At 34.8% G+C, this 25,480-nt stretch overlaps 1 protein-coding gene and 1 pseudogene across 4 annotated transcripts in view; one reads left to right on the top strand and one right to left on the bottom strand.

Moving 5' to 3' along the window:
- Window positions 1-25,480, bottom strand: part of ORC4 (origin recognition complex subunit 4) — an 85,599-nt gene that overhangs the window by 37,759 nt on the left and 22,360 nt on the right. For 2 of the 4 annotated variants that reach the window (XM_029934626.1, XM_029934624.1), the window contains exons 2-4: window positions 3,702-3,771; window positions 867-943; window positions 188-278 (exon numbers count right to left, since the gene is read on the bottom strand). In XM_029934626.1, coding sequence (XP_029790486.1) covers window positions 188-278; window positions 867-943; window positions 3,702-3,758 — 225 coding nt within the window. In that variant the 5' untranslated portion in view covers window positions 3,759-3,771. The remainder of the gene's footprint in view (window positions 1-187; window positions 279-866; window positions 944-3,701; window positions 3,772-25,480) is intronic. The other 2 variants (XM_029934627.1, XM_029934628.1) reach the window with 2 other exon arrangements.
- On the top strand, window positions 21,868-22,267 carry LOC115287841 (annotated as a pseudogene).

Below are 25,480 nucleotides of genomic sequence, written 5' to 3'. Positions count from 1 at the left end.
AAAGCATATGCCCAATTCAAATATATCACCCTAACTTTTAAGGCTTTGCATATCTTCTATGATTTAAGGAAAAAAACAAAAGTAAAAATAACAAAATAATGCAAAGAAAAGATATTTTCAGTATTGCCTAGAAGAATCCTCACATTGCCTACAGAGGCAAAGATATACCAAAAATCAATAGTTTTACCATCGTCTTTCCTGATCCTCGGGGTCCAACAATGAGAACAGAGTTACTTTCTCCATGGATAGCAGTTCTTTTTAGCAGCTCAATTAAGTGTCTGAAATGACATAAATAGCCAAAATTTAAAAAGGAAGCTGGAATAACTTTCTAGGTAATGCTTTTTAAAAGTTGAATTTGAATATGCACAGAAAATAGACATCGCCTTTTTCTCTTCCTCTGGGCACTTGACTTATGCTTATATAGTCCTACACAGCAAAACACAGAAGAGATGGTAAGTCAATACAAATCTCTAGAAACCTCAAGAGGAAACCAAGTAAGTTTGCAATATCTTGGCTTTATGATGGAATGGGACAAGAAACAACAGTAGCAACTCTTGGAACCTTTTACTCCACAGCTGGCTCTCAAATATCAGGTGTAAGACCTCAGAATTCTCTCCATAATACCAGATGGCAGAAGCAACACAAGATTCAGAGTTAAGCAGTTTTGCTGTTATGAAAATATTTGTATCTGCTCTTGCTCTATAACATTCAGTGTTTGTGTACAAAAAGCAAACTTTTTTATCTCTATAAAAATGTTTGTTAGCCATACTCAAAATAAAATCTGTGTGAGGTAAGGTAAAATGTATGTAGGTTTCTGCAAAACCTAAAGGGCATCTTTTAGTAGAAAAAGGGATAGTTAAACTTACTTGTATTGTACTTGTACTCCAAATAAATTACTATGTGGGCTTTGATGACAAAATCTTTCCCGTAAAACTCTTTGTACCTGATTTAAGAAAGTGAGTAAATATAAATGAAAATGTTTTACATGAAATAAAAAACGATTGAGAATACACATTTACAACAGTTAGAATTAGTATTAATCAATCTATTTAACCCTCCCTAAATAGCTTGTTTTCAAGAGTTCTGGTACCATTTTCATGAGTTGTAAAATTAGTGGTTTTCTTTCTTTTTTTTTTTTTACTATCCCAATCCCAGAGGAAGAATGAGAATTTACTTGTGAAGTTCAACAAGAGAAAGAATTACTTTAGCCTAATCAGCAACTGGAGGGCTGTTTTACTGCATGTGAATGAATGAATGCTTCACTTTGTATATAACATATCAGCCAAAGAACAAAGACACAAGAGAATCTAATAATGTAATGTCTTCTAACAATGTTCATGAACTACACCTCAATCTCTAGAGACCAAACACATCTAAACTGGCTTAGCTGAAGCCATATCCATCTACATCTGTGATGAAAGTCAGGATTGTGAGAAAATAAAAAAGTCCAAAAGTCCATACATTCTTTGAGGAACTATTAGATGCAGAACATAGTACTACTAAAGGAGCATGACCCATGCCTAAAGAAACATTGCAAATAAATCAGAAAGAAATCACATATTGAGGGGCGACTGGGTGGCTCAGTCAGTTGAGCCTCTGACTTGGCTCAGGTCATGATCTCATGCTTCGAGGGTTCGAGTCCCACATCTGGCTCTGTGCTGGCAGCTTGGAACCTGGAGTCTGCTTCAGATTATATGTCTCCTTCTCTCTCTGCCCCTCCCCTGCTTGCACTCTGTCTCTCTGTCTCAAAAATAAATAAATGTTAAAAAAAAAAAAAGACATACTGAAGAAAGAGGTAGTTCAGCATATGAGGAAATGCTCAATTTATATGGAAGAAACTGTTCATCTACACCTATAAAATGAAGAATCACTGGAATGAGTTAAGAAAAAAACCTTGCAAGGACCTAAATGTTGAGTTTGCCTTAGAAAAAAGGGCTTAGACTGAGTTGTAAAAAACTATGTCACACAATCTAGCATGATTTTTAAAAATACAGACCATTAAAGGCATTCTTTTTCTGAATCTGCTGCTAATACAGAGGTCTTTCAGGGACAAAAGCTTTAAGAGGCTATTTCAGATTTGGTCCCATCATCAGAAACAAGAAGCTTCCAAGATTATTTGCTTCTCCCACACTGACAGCATTGGACTAATCCTTCATGTACCAAAAAGATAAATCTGAGTTCTGTTTATATGCACCAGAGGCTAAGCAAAGCAAGTTATTCAGCAGAGATAAAATAATCCATATTACCATTATGTAAGAAGGGGACAGAATAAGCAGTGATGCCAGAAGAGTCAATTATGTGGATTTTAAAGTTAGCCTTTTCTAAATCTTATTTTAATCTATAAAATGGAAACAATGAAACAGTTTTCTGGCAGGTCTGTTCTCAAGATTAAATAAATAAGGCAGTCATCTGTAACATAACACAGGTATTGCATAGGTAATAGCTGATACCTATAAAACACTTAAATGAGCATCTACAGAGACTCAGCTATGTGTATTTCTCTACTTAGGTAAGATCATTAGAAATCAAATGATAAACCTCACTCCTTTTCTTTATCAAACTTCTTTAAAGTCTAATAAAAAGGCAAGAACAATGTATAAAATCTAAGAAGTAAAGTGAAGTGAAGCTGTAGTGAACAGTGAAAGGTTCGAAAATCTGAAGTGATCTGAGATGAAGGTTAAACAGGTGCATGTACAGAAATTAAACTGTGTGCAGAAGATTTGTGTACACTTTACTAGGATATATATATATAATACTTCAGCTAAAAAAAACTTTCTTTGAAGCTGTTAAACATTTTCCTTCCAAAAAGAAAGTAAGGTCTTACATGAAGGGATTCCAATAACATACATCAAGTCTTGATTAGAAAAATACATAGCCAGATAAATAGAATACCTGGGCAGAGTTATTATTCCCACTCCCTTCTATATTCCTTAAGGGAGAGACGTATACATATATACTCACCATTGGAATACAGTATGCACTTAATATTAAATGTTCATGGATAAAAACCCTCAACATACCAGGAAAAAATGCAGTATCCTCCACCTGATTAAGAGCATCTACAAAAACCTGTAACATCATATCAATTGTGAAAGACTGAATGTACTTTCTCAAATATAAAAAATGGAACAAGAATGTCTGCTCTGGTCACTTTTACTCAATATTGTACTGAAAGTTCTAGCTGGGGCAGTTAGACAATAAAAAATTAAAGTCAACCAGATCGAAAAGGAAGAAGTAAAAGTGCATTTGCAGATGACATGATTTTATTTATAAGAAAACTAAAGAATAAATGAAAAACTATTAGAACTAATAAGTCTGGCAAGGCTGCAGGATACAAGATTAATATACAAAAATTAGTTGCATTTAGGTACACTAACAATGAACAAGTAAAAAAAAATTAACAAAACAACTCAATTTATAACAACAGCATAAGAAGTAAAACAGGAATGAATTTAACAAAATAAGTACAAAATTCATTAAAAGTAGACTGAAATTAAAAGACATTTGGGAAGACAAAAGTCAAGTTAGGATTCCAACTATCCAAAGACTTACAAAGAATACATAAATGTCGTGTAAGACATTCTCCCCTTAACAATGGAAAAAGTGATCCTTCCCATTAGAGAATTCCAGTTAAGATGACTTTTTCTCTGATGAGCTCTGCATGTTAACAGACATTAAAATTAATGGAAATAAATACTAACCTGTGAAAGGACCTCTGCATGTATTAAGTTGTTACTCTTTGATTTACGACTGCTCATTTCAACTGATATCCTTAAAATAAAATAAATTAGTATGAATATAAAACATTACTGGCTTAAAAAGATTACTTAAGAATTTACTATTATAGAATCCAAATAAACAAAACATGAAGACATAAAAATGTCCAATTTCTCAAACTTCAAACTTTGGGCTAAACCTAGTGTGGCAGTGATTTCACAGTATACGTAAATCAAACCATCATGCCATACACTTTAAGCTCATACATTAATGTATATCAATTTTTTTCTTTCTTACAGACAACTACTCCTACATTTCCCTTCAACCTATTATTCACATTACCTTCCTTACCTATTTTTTTTTAAAAACTATGCTTTTTAAACATAGTTTAAAATATTTCTCTCTCCATCCATCCCAGAGGATCATCACATTCTACAAAGCCTTTGCTTTCTTGCTCCACTCACTAAACATACACAATCATTAGAGAGTAGGTAAAATGCCTCTTCTCTGAACATCCATAATTGCCTGTATTTCTCTTTATCCATAATCAAATTACATTAAAAAAGGTTGTCTACTTAATTGTCAGTATCCCCAAACTGAGTAGATTTCAAAATTCCAAGCATTTTAGCATAATGTCCAAAATAAAGTTGGGAGTGATAGCTGGAATGAAAAATAGATACACTAACTAAAAAAAGATAACTTTTATAAAATTCTTCTTCAGGGCAACAATATTCACAAATAAATACTTTTGGCTACAAGATCTAATTTTGGGGTGCCTGGGTGGCTCAGTCGGTTAGGCCTCCGACTTCGGCTCAGGTCATGATCTCACATTCATGGGTTCGAGCCCTGCATCGGGCTTTGTGTTGACAAGCTCAGAGCCTGAAGCCTGCTTCCGATTCTGTGTCTCCCTCTCCCTCTGCACCTTCCCCTCTCATGCTCTGTCTCTCTCTGTATCAAAAATAAATAAAACATTAAAAAAAAGATCTAATTTTTGTTCACAATGACTTCCAATAGCAATCCTTTTACTAATCAGGTAATAAGAACTTAAGCAGTGTTAACTTACATACCAGCAACTGTTATAAGTGCTTTATATACACTTCATTAACTCATATTTTTAATTCCACATACTGATAACTAGATGCCAATCAGTGAAATGTTGTTTTATTCTTCCCTAGGAATGCTAACAGGTAACATCTGAGAAAGGCTATGACAGACAGCAAGGAAATCTGTCTTCCCTTTATACTGTATAAGCCATGTAGCCAGGGCCTACACTCTGGCTTCTGGTGCCAAGCTCCCAAACTGGGAACTGAAAAATAGTCATCAATTGCTGTCTTAACCTTTAAGAATATTTTTTCTAAGAGAAAAGTAGTCTTCTCAGCTGCGCTAGGGCACCTTCTAGCAGCCTAATCATACAAGGAACCTTGTTTGAGAATCTTTACATTAATTATTTTTACTTTATTCTACTTACTTTATTATTTTTTCCCTTAAATAAGAGTTGTATATGGGGTTTGGAAAAACCTATTCAGCAAATGAAATGATAGCCTCACTGTGGTTTAAAACACTCCTGACTGTGAAAAAGATCTGTAAGTCAATATCTGAACTCACAGTAAAACATCGACTAACTGCCTCCTAGAAATGAGGACTGAATTTTTAAAAAGTGGGGGAAGAGCTTTTATAATCTGCCTTATTTTTTAGAGCTGTAATAGCAATTTTCAACTATTACTGAATTAAACAGTATTTTCCCCATTTCATGGATTTAAGAAAACACTGCTCATGAAAGCTAAGTATCTATCTGAAGTCACAGGGGTCTAATTTCTTTCATTAAATATAATTCAAGTAAGGCATTAAAAGCATGTATTTTTCTTCATTTGGGGATCATTCATGGAAGACACAAATACACTACCTCAGTGCCTAACTTGCCATAAATTAAATCTTAGTCAAAAGATTAATTTTAATATCTTTTGCCCCTCCAATAGTCAAATCTGCACTCCATAAAAAAGAATATTTTAAAAAACAATTCTAATTTTATAGACAAAAAACAGGCTGTAGACTGACAGAAAACATCTGTAATCTACTTATTTGACAAAGGACCAATATATAAAGCATCTTCAAAATTCAACAAAAAGAAATAATTCAATTAGAAAAATTTGCACAAGACATAAACAGATATTCCGCTGAAGAGGCTGAAGAGGGTATATGGATGGCAAAAAAAAAAAAAAACCAAAAAAACATGTGAAAAGATGTTTAGCCTTATTAGCTGTTTGGAAAATGCAAATTAAAACCACAATGAAATATCAATACATATGTTAGAACAGCTAAAATAAAAAAGTGAGGTAACACCAAATGCTGGTGAGGATGAAGAAACTGGAGTTTTCATACAACTACTGGTGAGAATGCAAACTGGTTACAGCCACTCTGCAAAGTTTCTAGCTGGCAGTTTCTTAAAAACCTAAATACATTCTTACCATGCAATACAGCAAACAACTGTACTCTAGGGTATTAATCCCAGAGAAAGGAAAACTTTTGTTCAACCTAAAGCCTTGTAATATGAATGTTCATTACAAATTTATTCATTATAGCCCTAAAACTGGAAACAATACAAATATTCTTCAATAAGTCAACAGAATTAAACAAACCCAAACATCCATCCACATAAAGGAATATATTTGGGCACAAAAAGAGGAGTCACTATTGATACACACAACAAGATAGATGGATCTCAAGGGTATTTACTACCCATAGTAAAAAAAAAAAAAAAAGGCAACCTCAAAAGAAAATTAGGTATTTTACGGTTCCATTACATTCTTTTTTTAAAACGTTTTATTTATTTTTGAGAGAGAGAGAGAGAGAGAGAGACAGACAGACAGACAGACAGCGTGAGCAGGGGTGCGGGGTCAGAGAGAGAGAGGGAGACACAGAATCTGAAGACAGGCTCCAGGCTCTGAGCTAGCTGTCAGCACAGATCCTGGCGTGGGGTTTGAACCCATGAACTGCGAGATCATGACCTGAGCCAACGTCAGACGCTCAACCGACTGAGCCACCCAGGTGCCCCTGATTCCATTACATTCTTGAAACGATGTGAATAATAAGTTGTACTTAAAAATTCTACAGTAATTGTAGTGCCCCAAGCATCCATTTGATATCAAAATGATTAAGTCATGCACAGTATATTTAGTTCCTCTTACACTTTGTCTAGACCTACTGTTTTGGAATAGTAAGTAAAATAAAGCACAGTAGGAAGTAGAAGGAGTCCCAGGATCCACTGGTATAACTGAAATGACATGAGAATAATAGATTGGCGGTGGCTCAGACACAGAGTCAAGGTTGAGGGGGTGAGTATAACTACAAAAAGGGTAGCACGGGGAGTTATTCTGTAATGGTGGAATAGTTCTATATCTTTATTGAGGTGGTGGTCACACAAATCTATACATGAGATCAAATCACAGAGAATTATATAGACATACAAAAATCAGTGCAAGTAAAATCTGCTTGAAAACCAAGTAAGACCCATAGTGCAGTTAACAATACTAGAGCAATGTAAATTTCCTGATTTTGATATTATACTATAGTTTTATGAGATGTCACCCTTAAGAGAAGCTGGATGAAGGTTTATAGGACTCTTAAGTACTATGTTTGCAACTTCTATGAGTCTACAATAATTTCAAAATAAAAATTTAAGAAAAAGACAATTCTAATTTTAAAGTTTTTTCTTACAACTGCTTAATGACAAAAAATAAAGTGAATAATAGTGGTACAGCTAAATCTTCATCATCTGAAAATTGATTATTACAGTATGTTTGGTTGAGTTTCTCTTCAAATTATATCAGTGCATCCTGGGAGTACTTCCACTTCCTACTGTGCTTTCTATACTATGATTTTATTTACTATTCTAAAATAGTAGAACTAGACAAAGGGTAAGAATAGCTGAATGTCTATGCATTACTGTTGATACTCATGTTGGTATCAAATGGAAACCTGGTGACGTTAATTATTTAATTGTAGAAATTTTGGTACAACCTACTATTACTTACTGATACACTATTTCAGGAATGGCTTATTTTCACCTTATTAATCTTTCTCTCAAATTATGTTCTGCTACAGTGAACACACCAGTTTTCAATCTCAGAGGTTAGAGTAACAACTGGGTTATTCTACTGCCTCAAGAATTTCAACCCAATCCACTTCTATCACTAGTTGCCTTTATCTCACTTTAGATCAATGTTATTTCTAGACTGGAAATCTACAGCAACTTCTTTATTGGTCTCCAACTCTTACACCCATTAGTGATACCATTTTCACATAAAAACACTTCAATTCAACCCCCTAGCCCCCAAATTCTGAATTCCAGGTGCTTTAACATCATTTAAAAGGAAGGCTCTGGGGACACCTGGGTGGCTCAGTTGGTTAGGTGTCCAACTTTGGCTCAGGTCATGATCTTGTGGTTCACGAGTTTAAGCCCCATATTGGACTCTGGGACTCTGTGCTAGAGCCTGCTTCAGGTTATGTGTCTCCCTCTCTATCTCTCAAAAATGAATAAACTTAAAAAAAAATTAAAAATAAATAAAAGGAATGATCTGAATGACTAGTTTCCCAGTTTAATTTATCAGCTCCTTCTATTAATATTCTGTCCAAACAATCAACAATTCTCTATACCTTGCCTCATACCAACCTCATGCTCAACCTCTGGAATACTTTCCTGTGATACCACTAGATACTCCTAACCTCTGGGTAAAGTCTGAGGAGGTGTGTCCTTCAACTGCTTTCAGGATATATGCTATCTTCTCCTTTCACAAAACTTAATCAGCACACAGTGATATAACTAACTCTGCTTACTTATATGTTTGCTCCACTGGACCACAGTCTCCTTAGAAGAGCTCAGAAATTACATTATCATTATATCTAAATCAACTAGTACAATGTTGGCATACAGCTGGTTTTCAAGAAAAGTATTTGATAAATGAATATATGTTAGGTAGTGGAGAATGTCTACAGGTAGATTAGCTGCCAAAAGGAAGCCAGAGCCAGGTTGGGTTAAATCAACTGCTTAGCTAAGTTTCAATTTTTTTTAGCAATTACATGCTATGACTCTCAAAAAACCTGCCAAGTATAAAAGAATAATACATTTTGGAAATATAGAATTACTTACTCTCTAATTCAAGTAAAGTATATGCAGTTTATTTCATGGCAGTGAAATTTCAAAATGGTTAAAATACAGTTAATTTATTTTAAAATTCATTTTACAGAAAAGTTACAAGACTAACAAAAGATAAAGTACATGAAAATTTTTAAACAAATAATCTTTAAATCAAGTTGCAAACCACATAAAGCTGGAGGTCTGGTGATTCAAAAGAAGCTAAAGTCAATTATTGTTAGACAAAGACATCAGGAATTTTTATCTTTTTAAAACTGATTGACAGCTTGCTAGTAATATATTTTAAAAAGATTAGCAAAATATACTTTCTAGAAGTAGGGTGGTATATTTCATATTTTATTTACTGCCTTCAATTAAACCTTGGGGTGTAGGAGAAATATTTATTTCAAATGAAGATTAAATTACTAGTCAATATCTACATTTTTAATTTTTCTAACTTATGATTTGGAATACTCATTTCAAACTTCAAATTGCTAGATGCATTTTAGCATGTCTGAAAAATCTGGCAAAAGAGACTTTAAATCTTTTACTAAATATATGAAAAAGTTTTCATTTTTGAAATTAAACCAGAAAAAAAGTAAAGGCAAAGGAAGTGAATATGAAGACACCAGAATTTTTCTGGAAATTTTTAGTGTTTCTTAGAAAGTCGCAAGTAAGTGATGAAACACATATGTATATATATGAATATTATTCAAATCAGAAAAATGAGTAAGGAGAAGTGCAGAAAAAAACCATTTGTATATCAAATTTAAGATAAAAGCAAATTCAAAAAGAGCCAAGGAAAGAAAAACTAGAGAAATTAGGTTAATAGCAATATTGTGTCCTTAAAGAGTTTTGTTACTAGGAGGGCCTAGATTCGGGTTCTTGTTTTGTGGTGTCAACTTTGCAAATTAACTTTTCTAAACTCTAGATTTCTCCTCTGCAAAATTTGAGATAAGACTATTATCTAGCTCACTGGATATTGTCGGGGTTAAGTTAAATTGTTTACTTGATATGCCATGATGTCAAATCCCATGCACAGTAACAGAGTATCCTTTCTAAATTATCACCTTACTTGGGAGAAGTTCTAAACAATTTCTGTGACAGTATTTCTTTGACAATGCAATAAATGTCAAGTGCAACTTCAACTAAGGTACCTCAGAACTATGAGAGCATACTTCAGTGGTATACATTCATTGAGTTTTCCAGAATACAAAATAATACAGTTTTAAATACTGGTATAATAAAAAGAAATTATGGGTAGATCGATCTATGTTACATGGATCCCAAAGGCCTCAAATCATTAACTGTAAGAAGCTGTTCAACACCTGGAAGAGATGATGACTGCTGGGCAGTATCCCCAGTTTCTGATTTAGTAAGTTCCCAAATGATGCTCCAGTTGCCAGTCCCAGAACCATACTCTGTGTGCTAGTGAGGAAACTGACTTGATTTGCATTCTACTTTGCATTCTATACCGAACCTGATAAAACTGATAAGAGAACACAAAAGATAAAGAAATCCATGGGAATAGAAAGCATCTCTTCAAACCAAGCTAAGCTTAAAGGTAAATAGTATCTAAGGATCATACTAAATTAGTTATCTAAGGATCAAAACAGGAGAATTTAAAGAGAAAAAAAAAAAAAAGAAATTTGTTGAAATAAAAAAAAGAAAAAGAAAATCAAAAGGGAAAAAAAAAACAAAAAACAGGAGAATTTGTAATAGGAAAGACACCAAGAAATCAAAGGACTTTTATCATGGTAAATAAACAAATAAGCTACAAGTCCTCCTATTAGATAGAAAAATAGATCACTGAACATAAACCACAAGTAGAATAAGAAAGTGAGAAGAGTTTTTCTTTCCTCTAGGTACAGAATAGTGATAAAGGTTTTGTCCTATCATCTGATAATTTGGAAAGCCTTCGGAAGATATTACAAAAAAGTATACATTCTGAGATCTACTTGGGAGATTCTTTTGGTTACCTGGATGTTTTACATTTACATGTTGTCCCATGATTTAAGAGAAACCCCAAAATCTTCCTGCAAATAATTTTAAAACTGTTTTGATATATATGTTTTAACAGCATAGAAGACAATACTTTTTACAAAGTTTCTTGGGAAAAATTAAAATCCCTAGGCTAAAAAAACTTAAAAGTAAAAATTAGTACCTAAAAACTACTTTAGAAAATAGTTATTAACCTAGTAGCAGTCTCAGGCTGGTATCAAACTACATGAAAGGCACTTAATATAAAAAGAACAGTAAGATGTGGTTGATTCAAGAGATGAGGACAAACATTTGCTCTGATGAAGCCAGCTAAGTATGGTGCTACTGAAGATTACAGTCTCACAGTTCCAATGACAAGATGAGAAAAGCACGAATGGTATGGCACTGTTAGGCTGTGTCAATTACTATGATGCCAAGTGGGTGGTCAATGGTAAAGAACAAGTAGAATTCAGAAAGACATGAGCAAAATGGATGAATGTTCACTAAAAAAAATAAATAAATAAAAAATAAAAAAATTCCAGGACAATAGACCTGAATCTTTAGAGGTAGAACACTTCCCTCCCCCTGCCTTTTAGCACCACAAATTATTGTTCTGATACACAGAGTTGGAAAAGAACAGGATTAGCATCACAAAACATGCCTAGAGAGTGCTGGTAAATGACAAAGTGTTCTTTTTATAAAACCTGAGCAACTTATATCTGTGTTAATTCGTTCACTTCCCTGGACATTGATCTCTTGAGCAGAGAGATCAGATTGTTATAGCTGTAGTGAAAAACAGAATACAGAAATATATTCCTAATATTCACAGAAGGAAGATACTTTTCTTTGCCAAAGGCCACTTGCTTCAAGCATTGCTGAGGATGTGATGACTGCATGACCCCCAAACAAAATGCAGATAAGCTATAACAGATATCCTGTTAAGGGTAGTACAGCAGAAAGAAAAATTTTAAAAACAAAAACCGTACCTTTTCTTCCTATTTACTTAATGTTTCCATGCATTGGTCTTAGTGAATAGATATTTAACCTAATTAATTACCTGCCCTTATATATTGTATATGTTTATGCAAGAGTTAAAGTTGACTCAATATATAACCTTTCTCTCTATATTACCACCAGACCAAAGGGTTCAGAATACAAATAAGGAAAAGATTTTTTTTTTAAAAAATAACCCTCACATTTGAAGATATTAAAAACTCTTAACCACATAACTAAAATTAACAAGATCATTTTACCCATGCATAAATGTGCACACATGAAACTACCCAAGTCAGTATATTCATTCATGCAACAGCCAAATAAAGCATACCATTCACTGAATATTCACACACACATCTACAAACAAATATAATTTATTTTTCATGAATGGTCTAGATGTCATTCAATGTCCAGACCTAAGACACTAAACTGAAAGGCTTCCTGGCTATGCTACCCAACATTTTACTTTCACTGGAAGCTGTCAATAGAGAAAAAGCTAAAGCTATCCAGAAAACTGGCATCTTTAAAGTATCTGAATGTTGGGGTGCTTGGGTGGCTCCGTCCATTAAGCATCCAAATTCAGCTCAGATCATGATCTCGCAATTTGTGAGTTCGAGCCCCACATCAGGCTTTGTGTTAAGCGCTCAGTCTGGAGCTTGCTTCAGATTCTGTCTCTGTCTCTCAAAAATAAGCATTAAAAAATAAATAATAAGTTGTAAAAAATAAAATACATGAATCTTAATAATTCTTCTCACCTAATTACACTGTTAACATTCCTCAGGATCATGTAGCATAGTGAAGTCAACTATAGGGTAGTTAGATCATGACCAATTCATCTATGATGGGATTCTGCTGTTTATTATTTCTTATAATCCCATGCACCCAGAGAGGTACCTTTAATGTGGTATGTCCAATGAAACATAGTATGCCTAGTAAAAGCATTCTGATAAAACAAGAATACACGCTCACAAATTATTAAACTTTATTTTAAAAAGGCAAAGGAAAATCAGCTGGCATTAATGAATTTTTGGACCCAAGTGTAAACTTAAACTATATTTAGAAATATACACAAAGAATCAATTTTTTGTTTTACTCTCGTTAAGTTTCTCAAGTATTATTGATTGCCTGGGGAAATTCTTCTAAAATATGATTTCTGTGTCTTGGTCATAAATCTGGGTCTACAGAATGTTCTCTGATGAACTTTGCTCTACTGCCAGGTCTAGGAACACTGCTCTATACTACTGACTCAAATAAGTGAGTTGTAATGTAGCTCTGACTTCTTTGTCTTAGGTCATTCTACTTAGTTCCAGCACACACAAATAAAGGTGGATAGATATATAGGGTGGGGAGATTCTCACTACACAAATTCAGAGCACTTCTATATTGTAAATCAGAGAGGTACTGACCAGTGAAAATTTGTTCCTATGTTGACAAACAACAAAATTGACAGGAATTATAAAATTATGTCACATGAAACAGCCTGCTCAGAGTAGCCTATCTACATTTTACATGGCCCCTATAACTCACACTCTTATAACTGAAGAAAAAATGTTAAAAGGTGAAATACTACAATATATTCATTGACAGATACTTAGCAAATTTATATGTGGAACTGTAGACTTTTAAAGAGATGTTTAACAAAGCAGGATGACTAAATTAAGACACAATCATGTGTCTATTCAGTTTCCTCTTACCAAATGAGGTGGCTTATTTATCACAATAATTACCCATTTCTATTCTTTACAAAAACTACCAAGTTGACTAATTCCTAAAAATTCTGAAGCATGTCCTTTACTGCTCTGGAGATTTCACGCGCACTTATAGCTCTTCTTTCTCCTAACGCCTTCTTCAGCTCCAACCTTCATTCAGAGCCTCTATCTATATGTCATTGTTTCTACATCATCTGGCCAACAATAAAATGTAAAAGTGATTATTTTGAAAATCCCTTAACTTGTAAAAACATTATAAGAAAAGAAATAAATGACAGTAATAATGAATTTCCAAAGAGAGCTCAATATCCAGCAAGATGTCAGGCTGTTTTCCCAGACTAAAGATGGTAAACAAAAATCCACCAGGCAGGCACAGTCAACTTAATGTCTTCACCTTAGGTTGGTTCTAATCATTATCTTTAAGACTAACAGAATAAGAAATGATTCAGGGAAAATAATGTGGATAGACTCCTGGGGCAGTCCTTTAAGTCAAAAATTTTTTTTAAAATTGAACTACAGATGGCACATAGTATTACATTAGCTCCAAGGACAGAACACAGTGATTCAAGAAGTCTTTACATTATACTTTGCTCACTGCAAGTGTAGCTACCATCTGTTACCACACAACAGTATTGCAACACCACTGACTATGTTCTCAATGCTGTACCTTTCACCTCTGTGACTTACACATTCCATAACTGGAAACTTATACCTCCTACTCCCCTTCACCCATTTGGTACATCTCCCCACTCCATTTCCCTCTGACAACTAGGATCTGTTTCTATCTTGTTGTTGTTTATTCATTGTTTTCGGTTTTAGATTCTACATATAAAAAATCATATGGGATGTCTTTCTCCAGTTTCACTTAGCATCATACCCTCTAGGTCCATCTGTATTGTTGTAAATAACAAGATCTCATTCTTTTTTTATGACTGAGTATTATTCCATCGTATATATGCAACCAATTCGAACAAAATAAAATCAGATTTTTTTTAAGTCTAGTAAATTGACCAAATAACTCACCTTGCCTAGTAACAGCATATAATATCTGTATTATAAGATAAAACCTAGTTTTGACTGTTAGTGTAAAAGAACTTAGAATTATCAAATCTTACAAAGACACAGATAATGACACTTGTTTTGATAATCACCAGTTATAGCTAATAAACTGCTCAATAAACTACTGAACTGATTTAATAAATATTTCAAAGTAAAAAACATTGCTTTACCAAAATAATACTGTTGTTTTAAGTCACTAAGTCCTTTTATTATTTTAGGCACTTGCAAGCTATGTAAATTAGATATAATGTTTTGGTAATATTATTACATGGTGATTAACATTTTCTGACTAATTTGGCCCAAGAAATTAATAAGATGACTATACAACATATTTGTGTTATATGTATATAAATGAATTTACGGTTTCAGTTTCAGAAACTACCTAAAGGAGTTTTTCTGTCCCATAAAACACAAATTTTTCCTTGAATGACCTTACAAATAAAATAGAAGATAAATGCAAACTTAAAAAGGATTAAATATTTATTTAAATAAAATAAATGGATAAATGGCTCCCTGTATTATACTTTGAGAAAACAAGTAGCACCAAGCTGATAACAAAGATTCTCAAACAACTCAATTTGACAAGTATTTAGTGAATCAGTACTTATTACAAGGCCCTATGAGAAGCACTATGGGAAAGATTAAAGTTGGTCTCTATTCTCAAAAAGCTTAAAATCTGATTAGAATAAGATGTATGAATATAAAAGTAGAAAAAGCAGTGAAAGTACAAAACAAGAAATAAACTCATGGACTTAATAAAGAAAGGGGCCTTAAAGAGTATATAGTCCATTTTGTATAAGAGCAGAAATTGGGCTGAGACTTTTTAAAAAAGTTTATTAATTTTTGAGAGAGAGAGAGAGCGAGCGAGCACACACGCAATGTATGGTCTGAGAGAGAGGGAGCCATAGAATATGAAGCAGACTCCAGGGTCTGAGTTGCCAGCACAGAGCCTGATGTGGGGCTCAAACCCATAAACCATGAGATCATGACCTGAGTCAAAGTCAGATGCTTAACAGACTGAGCCACTCAGGCACCCCTACTACTTAGGTTTTTAATAAACATCTGTATTTTTAATTTAAGATAAAAAATCTTAACATTAGAAAGTAATACATATTTATCACAGAAACTTCTGAAAGCCAATAAGGAGGTATGTAGATAAGGATCACGAGCAAAATGAAATCAGAGAATACTTGTCCTTACAATATCTAATAACAAATAAATAATTAAGAAGAAATGTCCTGAGGGATTAAGGGAAAATGCATTATGGAAAGTAGGAAGCACCAGGAATCTTTCTCCATACCTGTGGAGACAGCAACTGTACAGGGCAGAATCTAATATAAGTACTTTGGAACTCTAGAGTCTATTTAAGGTTTGTAATATTCAGAGGAAAACTTGGGAGAGCAAATTGCCATTAATTTTGGTTAATTTCAGTTCTTTGCTCAGTAGCAGCTACCCATCTCCCACTATTGTGCCCAATGGGAGGAAGCAAGAGATCCTGTTGCCCAAATGTCAGGGATTTGTGTTGATGGTGACTTTTCACCTCAGAAAGAGAAAGAGACAGGTTGCCATTTCCCCTTATTGTCTGAAGTCCCTCTTTCTCCTGCAAATATAACTTCCATGGGATTAAAAAGGCTAGTGCCCACTTTCTGTTCCTTTAGGTTTTTTTTAACTCTTTTTGGAAGCCAGAGATTACAGACTAGGACATTAAAAAGAAACTGAACAAATGGGGGAAATTAGAAAGTCATGATGCATGCCCAGAGAAAGGTGCAGGCTCAAGGGACCTGAGAGATCGTAGTTTTATACCTCAAGCTGATCTTTTGCACAGAGTCACACTACAACAATTAAAAAGTAAAATAATAGACAAAGACAAAACAACCCAGCAAATTTTGCAGAATGGGGAAATATTCTGATTTCTAGAATTATAAATTATTAGATTCAAATGCTCACTTTTTAAATAGAAAATATCAGGACATACAAAAAAGGGGGAGCATACAACACTTCTTTTTCAAGGGAATAGTCAGTAAAGTGACAAGGTGAAAAAAAAATTAATGGAGCCTACCTGAGTAATGTGAGCAGGAACTGTAACATTTATAAGAGAAAACAAGTGAGAATATGTCCTATTTACTTAGTTTTAAAACTGTCCAAGTAGGTCAAAGATATAACAAAGAGTCTTTCCTACCTTGCAGATGAACAGGCTCCAAACTAGTTGGTGCAAAAACCTCTCAGGTAAATCAAGTATTTAAAAGATTTGACTTAAAATATTCACCAAAAAAATCAGAATTACATTAGGTTTAGATAATATTTACTATATAAACTGATATTAATATCTTCACTTGATCTCTGTGTTAGCTATTGCTGTCATGTCATAACAGCAACCTAGGAGCCCTAAAGAAAGAATGGGAGGTAAGTAAAAGATAGGGGTTACATGTCACATCATGCTTATTCATGTTCAGCTTTTTACTATACGAGTTAGGTATATGGGCCAGTTGGGTGGATAATGAATCCAGATGACTTGATGAACTTAAAGGTATTTTTTAAAGGTATTTTAAATAAAGGTGAAATAATTCAATTATTATGGAGGGGTGGGGAAGGACAGGGAAAGGAAATGGGAAAGGAAGGAGAAAAACGAAAAATATGTAGAACTTTAAAAATAAAGGTAGGAAAGTGATTTTTGAAAGAAACCTGTGCTATGGAGAAAGTACTTTGAAAATGTTTTTATCCCTGATTTTGTGTCTGAAATTGATGTATTATCTAAATAAATTTTCGTAAATATGCACTTGACATTCATGAAGAGAACTTTTTAACACATATACCTATAAAGAGCACGAATGAACTTTGTATCCATTTGTTAAAAATATAAAAACACACCTTTACAATCAGTTTGGAAAAACAACTAATTTACATGAGAAAAGATGAAATTTACTAACTGAATTCCTACAAAGTCTGTGTAAAATTGGTGGATGGGACTGAAAATGGAAAACATACAATCATTATATTTAACAGCCTTTTTTGTTAAAACAACACCCCAAAGTTCCAGCAGAGAGGAGTATTACTTTTTAATGAGAACTCTGATAAAATAAAAAAAACCCCTCTAAATATGAATTTAAAAAACTGCTGAAAATAATACCACTACCAGTCTTTAACTTAGGTAAAAGTAAAAATATAAATTCTACTACTGTTTATTTAGTGCCTAACTCAGTATGGCTGACATTTTTCAAAGAACAGTAAGAAGGGACAAAACGTTAGAATTCTGCCTCTCTTCAGTTAGAAAAATGTCCTTGATTGGATAAATAGTCAAATATTGTAAAACAAAAGATATTTAGGAGAAATTTGTGGGCAGTTTCCATGTTTTGCTATTGTTCTTTGGGATGAAACTGAGGTAAGAATATATTTGTTTTTCAGCCAGCTAGAATTAGTTTCCACATTTATCACTTGCCAGTTGGAGTGTTTGCAGCAAGGAAAAGATTAAAATAGAATTAGGGGCGCCTGGGTGGCTCAGTCGGTTAAGCCTCCGGCTTCAACCTCCGGCTTCGGCTCAGGTCAGATCTCACGGTCGTGGGTTCAAGCCCCGCGTCAGGCTCTGTGCTGACAGCTAGCTCAGAGCCTGGAGCCTGCTTCAGATTCTGTGTCTCCCTCTCTCTCTGCCCCTCCCCCTCTCATGCTCTATCTCTCTCTGTATCAAAAACAAATAAAATATTAAAAAAATAAAAATAAAAAAAATAAAATTGAATTAAAGGAAATGTTAAAGTGGAGGGAATAAGGGACAAAATAGGTATAAATTCCAAGTTTACAGACTAGCAAACATATTCTTAGTACTTCCTTAAAGGATCAAGTTAAAATGCTGTCTATGAAATTATGTGAATTTAGTAAGTCAGGTTGGGCAGAGTCTCTGGTGCAATGCTTCCTTGAGGTCTCCAGAGCTGAGGAGTAATCCCAAATAACTGTTTTTTGTCATTTCAAGATAAAGTCATCCACAGTGGAGTGGCTAGTAATTCCTAATAACTTTATACATTTTTTTTTCATTTGTTCTCAGTGAATAGAGAGGATAAAGTTTGCTCAGAAACTCACTCAGGATCAAATGAATTCAAGGATTAGTCATCTTTAGTCTAATTACATAATGACATTGCTATTTTCTTTATTGATATTAAAATGAAGAAAAAAATTTTATAATGTCTAATACTGAAAACTGACCAAATAATTCACACTGAAAAGTTTGCAATTCTCGAGAAAAGCCATTCTGTCTCTTACCTCTTAGTTTTCAGTATTGCATAGCAATGTGCCTGGAACCACATATACACATGGAGACCTATCCATATATGTACATATGTAACTGTAACTATGTATATGTACATTTATGTGCATAGACACATATACATGCATATCTTTTAGTAAATGTATGTACTTTGTAAAGTACTATTAGAATCCTGCTATTAATGAATATGCCCACAGAGTTGTTTCTAAGAACGATGGTGTTTGAATAGTCAACAAAATAAGTAAACACTCTTAGTGGGAAAATCATAGGTTTAACAACACAAAATCTTCAGGTAAAAAAGGCATTTATAAGTTACCACAATATTTTATAATTATTAAGCATGAAACATCCCATATAAATAAGTATCAATTTTGTATTGGTGTAAAAGAAAAAAAAATATTCAGAGAACTTCTTTAAAGCACACATTTAAAATACACTAACTTCTGAATTATATAGGCTAATGAAAGAAGCAACACACATTTGCAAATAACCTAGAAATCCTTTCAGGTTTTGAAATGCATTGTATCATTTTACTGGCATTGATTCAGCTTATAACTACACTCTAAATGTTATACTGGCTAATTATACTCTATATTCTCTGAGCACATGGAATGTGACTAGAAAATATGCTGAACAGAGACAGGAATGAAGGCTGTGAATCAAAGCTAATATGTTTACTTACATGGATAAATAGCATAAAGGCAACAAACACTTGAATCAACAAAAAAAACCCATTTTGTTTTGAATGAAGAAAGGGACCATAAATAGGAGTCAAGATCTAAGACAAGTCCACTAATGTCAGTGTGTAAGAAGAGAGCACAAGTATATAGATTTTTTTGGAAAAGTATATGAGTATACTTTGTACACATAAAGTATAATATTATATAGTATTGTATTTGCTTGCAAGTACAACTACTCCAGGGCATCTGTTCATTTAAGAATAATGAATAGAAACCTCCTCACTATTTCATTTTTTTCCTTTGACATGTTCACAGATAAATTTATGTTAAATGTAAATATGCTACAACCTCAGTGAATCAATTAGCAAATGTTAATGAAACTACTCTTAGAAGGAAAAAAAGACTGAAAACACTGCCTTAGGAAAAATACAATTTCTAGAAATAACTCCATGTAAACCCAAATCTTAAAATTTATCCTAAAAACTTTAGGAACAGTTTGTTGTTTCTAATGAGACTCTTCAAACTATGCAGGAAACATAAGGAGCCCAAATTCCTACAATTTGAGTACTAACTAGGGTCCAAGATTATATTCTCCCGCAGTGTTTGCTAATGAATTTTAACGAATATACATTCCCTATACCCATCAGCATGCTTAGATAACTCTGCCATGACAGATGAAAATAGTAGTTTAAACATTCATACTGTAATAAGCTTTCCAAAAAGTTGGGTTTTTTAAAAGGGAGAAAATCCCCCCAAAGTATTTTTTTGCTTTAAAATGTCAGCTTAGAATTTTTTCTTATACAACATTGTACAATTCAGAGGGAAACTTTATCTTTTTTACACTCAAACCAGAATTCTCAGGAACTTACATTTTTCTTTGTACTGCAAAATAGCTGTTCATCATGATGACTTTAAGGCAATAAAATACCCCAAATGTCTTCATAAAAGTGATACTCACTTATTCTTAGCAAGATCATCAAATGTAACTCCCTCATTTTCACACATGAAGAAAATGAGACACAAATTTACTCAGAGATCCAGCTACAGGCATATCCAGGTTAAGAACTCAGGTGCAAAAATACGTCTATCTTTTTCTGCAGCCCACCCCCACCCACCAAAGGTTAAAGAGCTGTCAATAAGAGGACTAACTAGCTGTCAATGAGAGAAAAGAGGTTCAAATACACTGTTTCCTTGATGCTCAGCGTCACTCATCATCAGGGAAATACAAATCAAAACCACACTGAGATACCACCTCACACCAGTCAGAGTCGCTAAAATAAACAAATCAAGAGACTATAGATGCTCGCGAGATGTGGAGAAATGGGCACCGTCCTACACTGTTGGTGGGAATGTAAACTGGTGCAGCCGCTCTGGAAAACAGAATGGGGGTTCCTCAAAAAACTATCAACAGAACTTCCCTTATGACCCAGCAATAGCACTGCTGAGGATTTACCCAAGGGATACAGAAGTGCTGATATATAGGGGCACATGTACACCAATGTTCATAGGAGCAATGTCAACAATAGCCAAATCATGGAAAGGGCCTAAATGTCCGTCACCTGATGAATGGATCAAGAAGATGTGGTATATATTCACAATGGAATACTACATGGCAATGAGAAAGAATGAAATCTGGCCATTTGTAGCAAAGGGGATGGACCTCGAGGGTGTCATGCTGAGTAAAATAAGTCAGGCAGAGAAGGACAGACACCATATGTTTGCACTCATAGGTCTAACAGGAGAAACCTAACAGAGGGCCGTAGGGAGGGGAATGGAGAAAGAAAGCTGGGGAGAGAGAGGGACACAAATCATGAGAGACTATTGAATACTGAAAACAAACCGAAGGCTGAAGGGGGAGGGAGAGAGGGGAAGGGAGTGATGGTCATGGAGGGGGGGCACTTGTGGGGAGAAGCACTAGGTGTTATATGGAAACCAATTTTGACAATAAAGTACTATTAAAAAAAAACCAAAAAACCGCAAATATACTGTTTCCTGTTATTTGTGTCACTCCTTATGCACCTCGTCTTATGTAAACACTATTCTCTGTTCTGAAAAAAAAAAATGCTACTCCTTAATCAGTGAAGTAAGGAAAACAATAATAAAAACCAACCTCATTGAAACAAAACTCCCAACAATAAACAAAAGCACTGGTCTAGTTAACTGGCTACAGGGAGAACTCACTCTTGTAGCTGAAAAAGTTTAAATACATTTGACCAATGAATTTCCTAATTCTCTAATAAGATAAAGGTAGCTAATAAAACACACATTATTGGCTGCTACCGCTACTGCTATCGCCACTGTGCCAACCCCTTGGGTCTCTGTGAGGCCGGGTGACACTCCAGAATGGGAGACAAGCCAATTTGGGAGCAGATTGGATCCAGCTTCATTTAACATTACAATCAGTAATTTGATAATGACAGAATCCAACTAGGTGCAATTTATATTGACGCATCATGCCTTACATGGGAAGGACAGCAGTTCCAGGGGAAAGCTGCCATTGTGGAGAAGTTGTCTAGCCTTCTGTTCCAGAAAATCCAGCACAGCATCACGGCACAGGGCCATCAGCCCACACCAGATAGCTGCATCATCAGCATGGTGTGGGCCAGCTCCAGGCTGATGAAGATCCTACCATGGGGTTTCCCACCAGATGTTCCTATTAAAGAATATCAAGGATGCTTGGGTTTGCACCAACGACATGTTTAGGCCTGCCCTGCACAACTTTGGCTGACCTCCTCCCAGCCAGGCACTCATGCTGTTTCCTCCTCCCTCTTCTTCCCAATAGTATTCACACTCCTCCAGATGCTCCAAATATCATACAGGGCCACGGTGGGATTGGGCACAGTGTGCTGCTGCTACTGAGGTGTTGTGCATGATGTTTGGACGCTAGACTAGTTACATTTGACAGGAAAAGTTTGTGTTGCACCAGTGTATGCCCTGGAAAGACTTAATACAAAAAGTTGTCTCTCTTTTTCTTTTTTTTAATCTGACAAGTTGCTCTAGTAACCCAAAGAAGTGAAGGAGAAAGCAGCTGCCTCACCCCCTCTCCCCCCCGATAATGACTGGTTCGGATGTTTCAATGCCTCATGATACAATAAAACAAGAAAAATTTTCTTAGTTAAAAAAAGACACACCCTACATTATTTCCTTGAAAAGACAGCAGGTAAGCAAACACAGAGGTCCAACACTAGATCTGTGGTGCAATCTGCTTGCTAATAAAAAAAATGGTCTTTTCAGAAGTAAACACACAAGAAAGCACAAAGAGGACTAGTCTTCTCTCCCTTTGCAGCAAAACTACACTATAGAGTTGTGACACAAACCATCAGGCTCCTGTTTACAATAAAAAGAACAAATCTATGCCATCAGGTAAGCTAAAAAGATGAGATGACCAGAATGCTGAAAAAGTTCTGTAGACATAAAGCACACTGACTAAACAGAGGATATTATAACCCAATATTTGTAAAAGACTTCTGTAAAACATGAGTTCTCTCAGAACTCCAGAATAACCATAAAATCTAGAGAAACAGGCCAAAGACCATAAAAGAGATGAAGAAAATGAATGGTAAAGGAGTTTACCAATCTTTGATTTTTTTTTTTTTAAGAGAGAGTGCCCAAGTGAAAGTTGGGGAGAGGAGGATTAGAAAAAGGGAGGGGGAGGGGGAAAGAGAGGGAGAGAATCCTAAGCAGGTTCCATGCTCATCACAGAGCCTGATGTGGGGCACAATCCCATGATCCTGGAATCACGACCTGAGCCAAAATTGAGAGTTGGATAGTCAACTGAGTCACCCAGTGTCCCCCCCCCCTTTTTTTTTTTACCAATCTCTAATTTTGAATATTCAGTAGTTCCTTTTATCCTAACTCAAAGCCACAAAACTATAGTTCTCTACATAAAGTGAGAGCTTTTCCAGAAAATACCTGGAATAGGCACATATAAGAGGTCTCATACTCAAAATGCATGGGTTTTTTTTTTATATCCTAAAAGAAAGTTCGGTAATTCCACTTTATTTCAACTAGCTTCCAAAATGGCCCTCAGTGGTTCTTAACTTCTAGTATTTGTATCTGTAAGCAATCCACTACCACATTATAGAGCTGGCTAGTGTAATCAAAAGGATATTGTGAAAATAATGGAGTATGACTTCTGAGGATAGGCCTTGATTTCATTTATACCACCTAAATTTATACCACACGGTAAGTAACTAAGGCCTCTTACCAAGAGTCAGTAGTAACTTGCCAACCACACAAGTAAACTATTTATATATGTATATGTGTGTGTGTACATATATATATATATATATATATATATATATATATATATATCCTCCAGCTCCTGTCAAGCTTTCAGAAGACTGCAACCCTATCTAATATCTTGATTGTAACTTCATGACAATCGAAGAACCACAGCTATCCATCTAAGCTGCTCCTGAATTCATGACTGACAAAAACTGTGTGGAAAAAAATAAATATTTGTTGTTTTAAACAATACTAGTTGCAATTGTTGTGGAATAGTTTGCTACTTACCAACTAACAACCAATATTTCCTGCTTCAGAATTTATAAAAACCACTAATAGTGATAATCCAATTATTAACAGAGAATTGACCATAAATATTGTAAAATTCCACCTACCCTAAAGAAAAAAATAATTAAACCTAGATGAGGTGACTAAGGTAAAATTCAGAGAAAAACCTAACGGTATTTTTAAGTTAATAAAATACATATATTGGTCTCAGGCCTTACTTCCTGGCACATACTCCTAAAACCCTTGTAATTTCCTCAGTGTTCAAAGCACCACAAGCATTTTTTGTCCTAATATTTGATCTTTGATCCTGGTTCCTACACAGGGCTCCTGAAACCCTTGTAATTTCCTGATTGACAGGAGTCTCTTTTGTACTAATGAGGCAATTCTTAGTGGACTTGTGGATAGGTCCTGGTCACCAGAAAGAGAAAGCCATGAAAGAAGCTTGGAATTTTCAGCCCCACCCCCATTCTCTTGGGAAGGGAGAAGAATGGAAAATGGAGATGATGATAGATCATGCCTGTGTGATGAAGCTTCCCAAAAGTAAAATAAAAATCCCAGAAGTATGAAGTCCAATGAATTTCTGGGTTGGTGAACACATGAAGATTTATGGAAAGTGGCATGGTCAGAGAGGACATTAAAGTCTCCACCCCTTGCCACATTCCTTGCCCTATGCAACTCTTTCATCTGGCTGCTCCTGAGTTATATCCTTTTGTAGTAAATTGATAATCTAATAAAATATTTCTCTGCAATCTGTGAGCCACTCAAAAGTAGGGGAATGCTGGAACCTCTCATCTACAGCAGGGTAGTCAGAAGAATAGGTGACAACTTTGACCTGTGACTGGCATATGAAGTGGTGGGGGAGGGGGTAGTTTTGTAGGACTGAGCCCTTAACTGTGGAATCAGATTACTATCTCTAGGTAAACAATGTCCGAATTCAGATGAATTCAGCTAGTGTCAGAGAATTGCTTGGTGGTGTAGGAACACTCCCTACAATACTCTTATTGGAAATGGGTGCAGAACTACTTGGTTTTAAACAAACTTGCAAACTTATTATTAAAGAAACTAAATGTGAAATGAGTAACATTTAACTTACAAAACTAAACAAGGAATTAAGTGAAAAACTGAATAATGTAAAATAAAGGAAGAAAAATAACAAAATAATTATTAACCAAACAAATAGTAAGAAAAATAAAGGCAGAAGACATCAAGAAATCAATGATCACAAAAGAAATGGAAGGGTGCTCAAAACTTCACAGAAAAATAGCTATAGTACCAAGGATTTTGAAATTAAATTTCTTTTTAGGTTAATTTTGAGAGAGAGAGAGAAAGAGCGCTCGCGTGAGAGGGAGTGAGAGAGTGCATGCACATAGTGGGGGGGGGGGGGGCGGACAGAGAGAAGGAGAGACAGAATCCCAGGCAGGGTCTGCACCACAAGCACAGA

Source organism: Suricata suricatta, chromosome 3, assembly GCF_006229205.1.
Source record: "Suricata suricatta isolate VVHF042 chromosome 3, meerkat_22Aug2017_6uvM2_HiC, whole genome shotgun sequence".
NCBI classification, from domain to species: domain Eukaryota; kingdom Metazoa; phylum Chordata; class Mammalia; order Carnivora; family Herpestidae; genus Suricata; species Suricata suricatta.
Note: the sequence above shows the minus strand (reverse complement) of the source record. Positions and strands in the feature narration are given on the sequence as shown.